Raw genomic sequence first — 13489 nt, forward strand, 5'->3', positions numbered from 1 at the left:
GTGAAAGAAACTAGCAGCTTCTTTAACTGGTAGATGACACAGAAGTGACAAAATCTTTGGAAAAAGAACATTATCTTAGCATTTTTCATACCGGGAAAGGACCTGCAAAGCATCATGAGGTAAATGTTATTCCCTAGGTTTAAAGAAAAACTGTCAAGTTAAAAGATGCATATGAGGGCTGTGGCTGTGGCTCAGTGGTAGAGCACTCCCCTAGCATGTGTGAGGCAGTGGGTTTGATCCTCAGCACCACATAAAAATAAAATAATAAAATAAAGATATTGTGCCCACCTATAACTAAAAAATAAATATTTTTAAATAGATACATATGAATGATTTAAGATTGATTTTTAAAAATCTACATTGCATTACTTTTATTTCAATTTGGTCTATATTTAGTGTATAAGAATATACATCTGTTCCTAAAAAAAATATATGTTCCTTGAATGCAGGGACTTTGTGCTGTCCCTTGCTACTTCCCCAGGACCTGGCAGAGAGTATGGCACACAGTATATACTCAGTATTATTGGTTAGTTAAATGAATATGTTATCAGAGACTCAGAATGGACACTGAAAAATCATAAATGATCCTGGTGAGAATACATAAAAATAAACTAGTGTATGAATGACATTCTTGCTTGCATTTAGGTTTAAAATATATAAGCACACACATATGCTTGTATATAAATATATACATATATCTGTATATAAACATATACATACACTTGCTCTGCACAAACATGAAACAAAAGGATGTATATCAATAATTGGGAGCAACTTTTTAAAAAATCACAAAACCCCAGAAGATTAAACAGCAGAATAATAAAAATTTGAGTGTTAGGATTCTGTTTAAATAAATTTGAGTTCCCTACATATAAAATTTAGAATTATATTCCTATTTTCTCAGGACATTTTTCTGTTCTTAGAAAGCTAGCAAAGAATATCAGAGAACACCTTTCATAAATTTAGGAAAAGGTGAATTAGAATCGATATGCCTACTCACAAAGCTACAACCCAAGGTTAATAACTGACAATGGATGGGAAATAACCAAACAATTAATTTTGCTTGTATTATACTTAATGAGTGGTACAGTGAATAGTTTTTCAGCTTTTATATTATTTAACAGTTTTGCATTAATTTAAATTGTTTATATTAAATAACTTACATGCAGTTTCCAAAAACCTCTGAAATAGGATAAATAGGACCAGAACAATTCCTTTCACAAAAACTGAGATACTGAAAGGTGAGCTATTTACCCATGGTCACTGAATTACAGTTAGAAGTAGGATTTGATGGCCAGCACTCAGTCTCCAGAGGCTGTCACCCTGTGACTCTTTCTACTGCCTCCTTGCATGGAATAGCATTCAAATAATAATAATAATAATAATAATAATAATAATAATAATACTCTTTTTACTGTTTGTAGTATATTTCCAGGAGCATTTTCTCACTTAGATACGGTGAGAATTGAAGCCTGAGCAAGGGGAAAACAATAAAAGAATACATACAAGTTTTATATGAATTCAATATTCAATATTACTGGCCAGGATAAACAAGTTTTCATCTTTTGGAACAATAAATAAATAACACTAAGTCCTTGGCCTAAAGCGGGTATAGTATGGGATGACAGAAAAAAAAATGAAGACCTCTGAAAGTTCTTGGACTCCTGCACATGCCCTACAAGACCTGCACAGCTGCTCCTGGAGACTGGCTGAGGGGAGGCCAACTGTGCACACATAAAGTGACTTTTTCATTATGATCTCGCTGATAACAGCGGTACCCATCAATTCAATTCAGTGAAAAGAGTGAACTCTTAGTCTCTCCGCAAGCTCCTTTACATATTGCTGATTAGAACACATACACTGAAAATAAATGAAACAAAGAAAAAGATATATCTTTTCACATCGCTGTACTCTTTACCTTAGAAAAGAAGTGTTGAGAGACATTTTGTTTAGGATCAGAAGACTTTGAGAGTTAGGTTTCCTGACTTTCAAATAAATTTGAACTTCCTGAGTACAAAGTTTAGAATCAAATTCCTATTTTCTGGGCAGAGTTTCATTTATTAGTGATAAAATGTGAATTTTCTACTTCAAAGATAAAAGACTCAAGTGATTTTTTTAAAGGCCTGGGAAGGCTGGGATAGTTTTTACAAAACTAAATTTTAATGAGTTAAGTGTAAATGAATTAGAAACATTCATCTCAGATTTCTTATTAAAATATACATGAGGTTACAGGTTATAGACAAAAATGCTTGGCAAAAGTACATCTCAGCCCTTGCCAACCTGAAAACATTTGAGACATGTTATCTGTTGTCCCAGCCGCAGGCAGAGGGAAGCTCTTTCTTCCATCCCGTTCTTGCATCATTAAGTTCTTTTGAAATGAAAGTGTCTTTCCTAGAAACTTCTTTAGCATATTTCTTGTTAGTTACTCCAAGGCACACAAAGAACAAAATACTAAGTGAATATTTTTCCAAGATTGCACAGCACATATAAATTCAGCTATCTGGTATCTGGTCAGAGGGGAATTGCAAATACAGCCATGTTCCTCAGTCTGTTCAAACAGAATATCTTCATCTCATGAAAACTTAACCTATATACTAAGGACCTGTGAATACCAAGAAGTTACCAGGATAATGCTATACTTTTCCTTGCCTTATATAAATATATTTTAACCACATCTTACCAGGATTCATATTTAATAGACCTTGCTATCCTTAATTTTTTCATAGAAAGGTAGAAAGTAGAAAAACTATTTGCAATATTTTGTTACAAAACATATTTGTTTATGTAGTTTTTTTTAAAAAAAATGCATGTCAAGGAGATGAAAAAAAAAAAAAAAAACCACAGACTACTTACCTGCACAGAAGTAACCTGTTTTTGCTAACTTGTAGTTTATAATATTTTATAATGAAACTGAAATGGTCATGAGAAATACTTGCCCTTTGATTTCATTTTCTGTCATCTCAATTTGGCATCTTTATTATCATCAATGCTCTCTGATATATCACAGTGGGTATGACCCACTGGTCTTAAGAGATAGTTGAATACTTCAAGATCAATAATTTTGATTGCTCATATATTCAAAACAGAACATTGGGAGAAAATCTTGGTCAGGTTTTTAAATGCAATGTTTTTATAATGTGAACACTGTAAATTGTGCTCATTTGCAACAGATTGTTTCCATATTTTTCTAACAGACTGTACCGAACAAATAAAATTTGTTAGCACCGATGACCTTGTCATCATTATTCCATCATTATGGTGGAGCCAAACAATCTTGTCCTTTTTGTTCTTGCTCCAAAACTCCCTACTCTGTTTCCTAAGTGACACCAGATAGAGTTTTACTGGATATCATAGTACGACATTTTATTTGATCCTAACTGAGCTGTGAAAATGGTTGACTGGACATTAGAATCCATATATTATGAATGGGACTTTGGAAAGTTCTTTAAACTCTGAGCTTTGGTGTGGTTATTATATACTTGCCATTTGCAGAAAACTGTTTATAAAATGAGAGGATGCATGCAAATATCTCCATGCAGTCCCTAAAACATATAAACCATTCAATAAACACCACATGTTGTTGAAATCATTTCCTAGGGTCTCAGGTTAACTGATTAACAGCTTGTTAATTGATGAAGTCAGCATCGAAGCTAAGGTCTTCAAACTTCTCATCTCTCTGGGTCCTCCATTCTTCACAAGAAAATTTAGAAAAAGTATAATGTTTTCCCTCCTGTTTATTTTTTCCCAACCCCTTACCCATTGGCACTCCGGCCAAACTAAGCTGCTGGCTGACAATGTTCTGCTTTTCTAGGGTACATAGAGTACTTGGAAATTCTTTTGGTCTACTGAAATCATACCATCCCTGGAGACCCAGCTCAGGTGGTAAATGAATGAATCTCACAGTCCCAAAGGCAGTCAGGACCATCTGCCCCTTTATTTCCATAACATGTTCTTTATCTCTTTGTTTAGTAACTATCATCTGATTAATTTAAACAATTTAGTCTTCTACAAAAACGGTGCATACCTTGAAGTCAGGTACATACTTCCCCCTGTCCCCTTGTCCGATGGATGGTTAGTCTGTGTTGAATTGCTTCTGGGTTCAGTTTTCTCCCCTTCATCACACTGACACATGCGCTCAGGACAGCTTTGACAGACCATATAGAATGAAGACTTTACATGCTGCTTGATTAAACATTTAGCCTGGCAGATTTGGTTCCCCTGTTTAAATATGGGTTCCCATTCCTAGCGAATGTTTTACTTGTTCAGCTGATGATAGACAAGCAGGCTGGCTAAACTATAATTTTTTCCACAAACATTGTTCAGCTTTCCATCAAGACTATTTCTCCACCTCATTTTCTGAAAGTCTCCTCTGTTCCCTATGTAGCAGTTATAGTGATGCTCTTTTAGTTTCTAACCACACCAAGTTGTCTTTCTTCCACACGACATTCGCATGTGCTGTACTCTGCTTAGAAAAGTCTTTCCCTGACTTCAGATGGCTGCCTCCCTCTCTTCCTTCAGGTCTCCCATGAAGGTGGAACATTATCTTATCCTCTTTCACAGCTCCCTGTTTTCTCCATGGCATTCTTTGGTCATGATTTGTAGTTCATTTATTTACTTAGATTTATTTCATCTGCTTCTCATGTTAGAAGTAATTTCCTTGAGGGCAGGGACCATGTCTGTCCTGTTGAGTATTGTGTAACACTTGAATGAATAAAGAAAGAAAAGATGAATACAATAAGCACAGATGTTATATATTGGGGTGTCTATTAAATATAGCTTTTTAGTAAACTAAACAATTCCCCAAGTTGAATCAGTTGGTCAATCACTCAACAACCCTGAAGTTACATGCCAGTCCTGTGCTAAGCAAACTCAATTAGGTGTAGCACGAAAAATGTAACACGGACCAGTGTATAAACCAGGGTTTTCCGTTGCTTTCATGATGATGAACAAGACTGGGTTAATTTGGTCTTCAAGCCCCCTTATTGTCAAACAACTGTCTTGTTGACTGTTAACCCAGCCACAATGGCCTTCTTTTGATGTCTCCAAAATGTCATTCTCACCACAAATTCATTATTGCACTTTTCCCAGAAAAGAAAGACAAAATTAATTTATCTGATTTTCTCATCGGTCCCTATAGTTTCCTGTCTCTTTCCTAAGCTCATCCAAAGCTTTCCTATGAATAATCCTTTAGCCTGTGCTCTTTATTTTTCTGCTGTCGTCTGTCTATCCACACTTTTCTAGAAGTCCTGTAACTTTGTATAAAACAAATAACTGAGACACACATTTTCAGCATGGATATTTTAATGTGACTCAACACAATACAGCATTCTTTGAATCTTCATTATTCTCATTAATAAAGTAAGTGCATGAAATTATGCACTTTATGAAATCATGATGGGTATTTGAAAGACTAGGAAAGATTCATTGATACAATGAAAAAGTGTTTCAAGAAAGACACAGAAAAGGAGCAGGTAAATTAAAACACGGAAGCAATAAGTTGGATTTTATTTTGGAGTTTCACTTTAGTGTTTTAGAGTCTTCTGTGTAAATAAATTCTCTAATATTAGAATGTCTGTCGTACTACAAATAGCATATTTGTAATATGAGCACTGATCAAAATTAAGGAGGTAGTCTTAAGGAAGTAATGATAGGATTTTATAGTTCTTCCTTCTTTGCCCAACAAGTACCTTCTTGTCCCTTGTGTTTTGACAGCATTAACATTTATGTTTGCACAAAGCATTGCATAGAGTGTCTCTCAAAATCCATTGAGACATACTTGACTGCTAGCTCCAGGATGAATCGGTGATTACTGTAGCTTGTTATGCCTCTAGTGTGACTTTATAAACACAACCCAGCTGTATTCATCTTCCGAAATTGAAAAATGAGAACTAGCTTTTCTTCATTTAACTTTTCTAAAGTTTCTGCAAGACGATGCTCATGTTACAGTCCAACATCAGCTGTACAGTTTTGTCTTTCTTTAGCTATTAGTCCCTTAGGTACAACTCTGTAATCAAAGAGAGGTCAACTGTATCCGAATACAAATATGCCAGAATGTCTCTGGCATAAGTCTCTCCCTAAAGATTTCAGTAGTGTTGCTTCAGGAGACAGAAAAGTACTATGCTTTATCTAAACATCTTAGACCTTACTTCATTAAAAACATAAACCTGGGTTATCCAGTTATCCTTATAGAGTTATGCAAGCACAGGATTTCCATACTACCCATCAAGTTTGTTTTTCTTTTTGCTAAGTTTAGGAAGAGCTTGAACAATCATAGACAAAATATTGCTATACATGCACTGTCTGAATACTATGGATGAACTTCCCAGTTGCTATAAACTATTGAGAGAATGGATGAATTGAAATTCAATTTAAGCATCATAGGCATTTTACAGTATCCAGTTTTAATCTTAGAAGCAGCTAAGGGCTAGTTCTTGACAAAATCAGAAGTCAATGGAGAACATCTTTTGTTTCACTAATAATTGTTGTATTCTTAATGAAGGCTTGAGGTGGAATGCCTGTGCCTTTTACTCCACATTTTCTTCCAGGTCTGACTTAGACTATATCTTCAGACTTCCCACAATTACTGTGGGAAGCGACTCCCAAGGAGGAGGGGGGGGATCACACTGAAAGCTGGTTTTCAGAAGAGCATCCTTCTCTTAGATTGTTCATATACATCTTTAACCAATGTCGTCGGAAACAATCCACTGCCAAGATGAAAGACCCTGAATGCCTCCTATTTTCAAATAATCATGACATATCAATAAGTTCTCCACCAGTTAATGCCAGTAATTTCCAAATGTTCGATTTGTAATTGTTGCTTCTCTTTATCTCTTCCATTATTAACTGCTTTTTCAGGCTGGTGGTTTGATGCTTGTGGCCCCTCCAATCTAAATGGAATGTTCTATACGGCGGGACAGAATCATGGAAAACTGAATGGAATCAAGTGGCACTACTTCAAAGGGCCCAGCTACTCTTTACGTTCCACAACCATGATGATTCGACCTTTGGACTTTTGAAAGCATAATACCAGAAGTAATTATAAAAACAACAAAGAAATCTGGGGAAACTACCAGATAAGAGACTGTTTCTGAAATGAACAATATTGTCTCCCTTCCAGCAGCAGATGGTAGTTAGGTGATGTCATCAAGGTTCTTGACTGTGGATTTGGAGCCTTTTGAGTTCACAGAACTCTCTACTTGGGTCACTGTGTTTGTGTGGCTTGACTCTAGAGAATGTTACTCACTGACATGCTTTAAAAAGGGAAGAAGAACTGCTCAGCTTGCTGTGCTTCAAAAAACTACTGGATCTTAGTTTGAAACTATGATAACCAGATGATAAATATGGCTTATTTCATTTGAAACCAAGAAGAAGGAGAAGAAGAAGAAAAAGAGGAGAGAGAGAGAGAGAGAGAAAGAGAGAGAGAGAGAGAGAGAGCATGAGTAAATGAATAAAATGAACATGCATGATAAATATTACATCTGTAAAAAGGTATTATCTCTATGCAAACCTACAAATAAGTAAGTTTATACTGTTGCACAATTTTGATACAGTTCAAAAGGAGCAGCATTGTCCTCTGAGTTCAATGTTAATGGATTTCAGAATAACAGTTCCAATATCATACTTACTAGTTGATCTGAGTTAACCTGTCTTCAACTGTAAATTCCATTTTTGTAAGCCATATAAATTGTAGTGCATGGAAGATAACAGTGTAAGGTAGAAACACTATTCATTACTCTGATATTTTAAAATACAGTTTTCAAAAGAGATAAAATCAAATATGGACATAACATATGTGGTACAGTTTTCATTTACCTTAAAAAATAGATGGACTGATGAATATATTTATAACATGAGTAAAATTTAAAGAATGTGAAATGTATCACCTTGTTCTTAAAATAACAAACATGCATTTAATATTTCCTTTGCTATTATATGGGAAAGCAGTACTTGGAGTGTATTAAGTTGAAATAAAACCAAGTAAACTGGAGCAGTTCATTTTACAGTATCTTCTTACATGTGTATACATGGCTGTGACTTAATTATTTTATAAGTGTTTTTAGATCTTTAATTGTCAACCTGTTATTTCCAGCTAATTTAATTTTTTTTTTGCTTACTAAATTCACCCTGTTCCAGTTTGTATTAAAGGTACACTTTGAAATCTACAAAATTAAAAAAAAATTATTAATATCATTGTACATAGCATGTTTATATCCATGTTAAACTTAATACCTGTTTAATCTGGAATATGCAACACTGTCCTTAATTGATGCATATAAATACAAGTGTTCAAAGAAATATATTTTTACTTAATTAAATATGTTACTCCTCATTTTTTTCCCTTTAGGTTCTATTTCTTTAGACAATTTTAAACTATTAATATTAATGGAGAAAATTGGCAAAAACTCTCTATATCACATGTAAGGGAAACACAGAAAATAAAATTATAATCACCTAATAGAAAATTATGACTGCTAGGTGCTAGAAATATCTTTAAGAAAATATTCCTATGGGATAATCTATTGTAAATGAATTTTAGGGCAGATTTCTGTGGCAACTTTAAGTCACTAAAGTATTTTTTCAAGAAATGCTCTCTGCCTGTAAGTGTTGAAGGTTACAGTATTTTTTTTTTCTTAATCGAAATTTGCAAAACATGAGCTATTGTGAAATGAGTACATTGAATGAATACATAGATATTGGATCTCCTTCCTTGGAAAATTAATAGGTTTTCTAGAAGATAATCATACCAAAATTTCAGACTTGATCCATTATGCCTTAGTGGCTTTTCTCCATTTGGGAGAATAAAGCTATTTGCATTTTTAAGAAAAAAAATTTAAAAGTTTACAATCAAATCTTTTTTTTATATTTATGCATCTGTATACAAACAACCGCTTTTTGCCTTACAAGTGACATTTGCAGGTATTTCACAGTTTTTCTATTATCAGTGTCTTCTTGATAATATCGTAAAGCCTCTCCCTCTCAAAAACTTTCTTTATTGTCTTCATTTTAAGTGAAATAAAATGAGCATTTTGTTGTTTGTGTTCCCACAAATTTTTTTAAACCAATCTTTGGATAAAGAATACTATTTTCCCAATCGATATTACAAAAATAAAATGAAATAATGAAAAAAAAGAAAGCATGATATTTACTGTTGTCTGGGTTTGAAAAATGAAATATTGTTTCCAATTATTTATAATAAAGCAGTATAAAATGTTTTATGACTCCATTATGTGTGTTGTGTAATGCCTACATGTTTATAGCATCTTCACATGTATATCCTTTGCATTTAATTATTTCAGAGTAAGATAATTAGTATTAGAATTTTGTCTTTCAACTTTTATTGCAATAAAATTGATGTGGTTTCTATGCAAATTTCTTCATATGGATCACAACATTCATTATTTGTTTTAAATAAAATTGGAAATAAAGTTTGTGCAATTTCATCTCATTTTAAATACACATTTTACAAAATTTATATTTGACATCTATGAAGATAAAGAGTCACTGAAAAAAAAATTAGCAAACTAAAGCCTCAATCTCTGAAAAGCTTTTGGTTTGGAATGGGATAGAAAGCTTAGCTCTATTATAATCATATACCCAGTTAAAGGGTCTGAGTCCTACATACTTGCTCTAGGATACTGTATCCTGCCAATTACTAAATGGTGTATTATCATGTGACGATACACAATATGTCTTGAGAAATTTGGATGTAGATTCAGAGGGCAAGTGTTGAACATCTGAGACTGGCATAAAGGGTCAAAGAGAAAAAGTATATAGCAGATACTATGTGCCCTTCACACCTTGATGCCATTGTGGCCTTATCAGTTAATTACTTTAAAGAAGTTTCCTTTACTCTTGATTCTGTTCCCATTGCCACCACATTGATTCAAACCTTCCTTAATTTCTACCTAAAAATTTGGAGAAGATCCGATTTTTTTCTGCCCCTCTCTGCTCTCCTCATAACTTTGCAAGCTTATTCTTTCCCAAGCCAGGCTTCCCAACATTCTGTTTCTTCTCTCCTCGAAGCCTTCAGTGTTTCCTCACTACTACTTGAATTTAAAATAAAGGTCAGGTCAACTCCAGTCCATGTCACCTCACACTTCCATCTATTCAGTATTTTAATCAAAAGGAAGATACTTTGCAAAAATGACTTTATTTCCCCCCACATATCCATGCCCCTTGCAATCTGACTTGGCAGCCTGTCCTATAAAGAGGTAGAGTTTATTTCCCTACCATCTAATAATCTAATGGCTGACTTAGGGCTTTCTGTAGCCAGTAGGATGCAGGAACAATGACTGTGTGCCAGTTTTGAGCATGGGTCTCAAGGATCCATCAGCAGCATTTTACCTCTGCCATGAGAAAAATCCCAGGGTGGTCTAATGCAGGCTTTGAGACCACATGCAAGAATGAGGTTACCAACCTCCACCTGCCAGTGCTTTGCTGAAGAGTCCAGATGCACAACTCATCTCAACCAAGTTCAACTGATCCCTGCTCAGATCAGCAGGACTCCCCAGGTAATTTGCATAATCATGCACAAAGAGATAAAGTCCTTATTGTAAGTCACTACATTTTAGAGTGTTTTCCTAAGCATCTAAGCATCGTGATTGTAGCAATAATTGATAGAGAACACTATTGACTCCACCCACCCCACCCCACACATGATTTTATGCACCCTAAGCTTTCAAAACCGCTCTGCAGAAACTTCTCTTTCTGCAGTTCATGTATGCAAGGCAATCCTCTAAAAATCCTTTAAGAAGCATCAAAAGATATTGAGCCCTTTCTTCCTGATCCCTGTTCTGTTGTGTTCTATTGTCACTCTCTATACACACAGTCTTACAGCTCTTAACACATTTTTAGTATTATCTTATAATCCCTACTGCTTTTTGAGAGTCTGTTTCTCATTCATTTTTTAATTCCCTCTGGTACTTACAAGAACCTTGTAATTTGTTGAAAGAAATTAAATTACTATGAGAGATTGAGAAGTCCCTTCTATCTACATAAAACCCAACACTTAAATTTTACCACTATCTAAAGTTATTTATTTTCAGTCATTAAACTTTGTCCATTCTCCTCTAGAAAACTATGTCCAAATTTATAATTTAGTTATCTCAGAAACCTATTTTATTGCCAACTTTGATGGAATACAGGTTTATAAATTGAAGGAAACCTATATGTTTCTTTTAATTTTAAAACTATGTAAATACAGCCATGCCTTGCTTAATGATGGAGACACATTCTGAGAAATGTGTCATTAGGCAATTTTGCATTTGTGCAGACATCATAGATGTACTTAAATGAACTAAGATGGCTATGACAAAACTAAGTCCATCATTGACCAAAGCATTGCTATGTAGTTCATGTTATGTAAAATGGACTATTGAATGGCAATTATTAATTTTTTCTTAATGTGTTTATTATTGTTATTACACACACACACACACACACACACACACACATACACACACTCACACACACACTTGGGCAACTTTGGGATTTAAAGTTCCATTGAAAAAAGGGAGACCAATAGAGTAGAGGAAGGACATTGAGAAGGAGGGAGGAAGAAGGGCATGCAAAAGTACTGGGCAATTAAGCCTACAAATTTTTTGATGTCCATGTACAAATATAATAGAAGGGAGAGCAAGTAGATTAGGGAAAGAGGAGGGAAGGAAAAGGGAAGGCATTGTCAATGAGGTTGATCATATTGTGATATATGCATGTACAAATGTGGCATAATGAACTCTATGATCGTGTGTAATTATAAGGCACTAAAAAAATAAATTTTAGAAAATTTTATGATAAAATAAAAAAATTGAGTTGCCAGGTCTGGTGACACATGCCTGCAATTCCAGCAATTTTGGAGGCTGAGGCAAAAGGATTACAAGTGTGAGGCCAGCCTCAGTAACTTAGGGAGGCCCTAAGCAAGAAGAGCTGAGAATGTTGCTCAGTGGTTAAGCACCCCTGGGTTCAATCCCTAATACCAAAAAGTAAAAAAAATCTAAAAAATAGACTTCCACTAAAGTCCTTTCTAGCTGATTTTACTCTTACTAAAAATATCTTCTTCTACACCAAAGTCAATATTTTCTCCTATTTTCCTCTGATCATTGATTTTATCAGGTCCTTGTATGTCAGCATTGAGGTTATGATAGGGAACATAATAAAGGGTTTCCTAGGTAAAACTGATATAAACTTGATGGAACACATGATAAGGAGTAAATACACAAAGAGAATTGAGGGAAGTATAGACATGATGAGATGTAGAGTTTTGACTTTTTTATTTAGAATGATTTTTCTAGGACAGCAGAATAGACCGGGGACTTGATGGAAAGACAGAACCTTGGGTTTCACCCCAGACTAATATAATTCTTTTTAATAAGAACCTCAGGTGACTTAACAGGCATTAAAATTTGAGAAGCTTTGGTTTAAACTATACTTTCAAGAAGATGACTGAGAATGGAAGGGAAATAAGAAGGGAACTGGAGGGCCAAGGATAAGGATGTTGATGGTTTCAGGATGAGAGGTCCTTGCATGTATTTTCAGGCCAAGAAATAGAGGCTTTACAAGAGATGAGGCCAAGAGGAGAACACAGCCCCTTTCTGGGACAAGCCAGTTGAGGTCACTGAGAAATTAGTTGAAGACTAGACGAAGTGAAGAGCTACTTGGAATAGGAGGAGAAATTTCTCTTCCTAGTCTAGGAGAAGAGATTATGGTAGAAGGTAGAGACACCTCATGGCCTCTATCTTATAGAAGAAGTGAAAAGTAGTGTTTGAAAAGAGATTTGGAATAGCCACATGATAGCCACAAAATATTTAGAATTGTGACTCTACCAAGATCTGTTAAAGTTCAATTGAGATTGAAAATTGTGAATGTCAACAGGCGGTTCACTATTGCCAGGGAGTTTTATGTGTATGAAAATAATGAAATGATACCTTAAAATCTTCCCTCTGTCATAGGTAGGTGACTTTACAACATCTGTTGTGTGTCTCAGCCTACATTTGTGTCAGTGAATTTGAACACCCAGGAAAAATTGCTTCCTCTTAGAAGCCAACCTTAAAATTCTCCTAGTCTCAACTACAGGTCTATTTGGCAGATATTATAGGTTTGGTAAAGAGAATATTGCAATAAAATGAGTCACATCATTTGTTGTTGTTGTTTCTGAGAGCATATAAAAGTTATATTTACATTATACTATAATCTATTAAGTGTAAAATAGCATCAAGTCTAAACAACAATTTATATACTTTCATTAAAAATACTTTATGGTTAAAATATTCTAGCAATTGTCTGAGACCTCAGTGAATCATTATCTTTTTTGATGCTTGTAGCACCAGGCTGGTACTTGCTGAAGGGTGGAGTAACTGTGGTATTTCTTAAAAAAAGACAACACTGAAAGTTTACCACATTCACCTACCGATAGACTATTCTCTCATGGAAGATTTCTCTACAGCATGAAATACTATTTGATAGCATCTGACAACCACATTAGAACTTCATT

At 34.6% G+C, this 13489-nt stretch overlaps 1 protein-coding gene across 2 annotated transcripts in view; it reads left to right on the forward strand.

Annotated features, from left to right (window-relative positions):
• The window catches only part of Angpt1 (angiopoietin 1), a 223343-nt gene extending 216062 nt beyond the window's left edge, over positions 1 to 7281 (forward strand). For both annotated transcript variants that reach the window (XM_077800584.1, XM_026384553.2), the window contains exon 9: positions 6856 to 7281. In XM_077800584.1, coding sequence (XP_077656710.1) covers positions 6856 to 7016 — 161 coding nt within the window. In that variant the 3' untranslated portion in view covers positions 7017 to 7281. The remainder of the gene's footprint in view (positions 1 to 6855) is intronic.
• Positions 7282 to 13489: the final 6208 nt, after the last annotated feature.

The sequence above is a fragment of the Urocitellus parryii genome, chromosome 7, assembly GCF_045843805.1.
Source record: "Urocitellus parryii isolate mUroPar1 chromosome 7, mUroPar1.hap1, whole genome shotgun sequence".
Taxonomy (NCBI): Eukaryota; Metazoa; Chordata; class Mammalia; order Rodentia; family Sciuridae; genus Urocitellus; species Urocitellus parryii.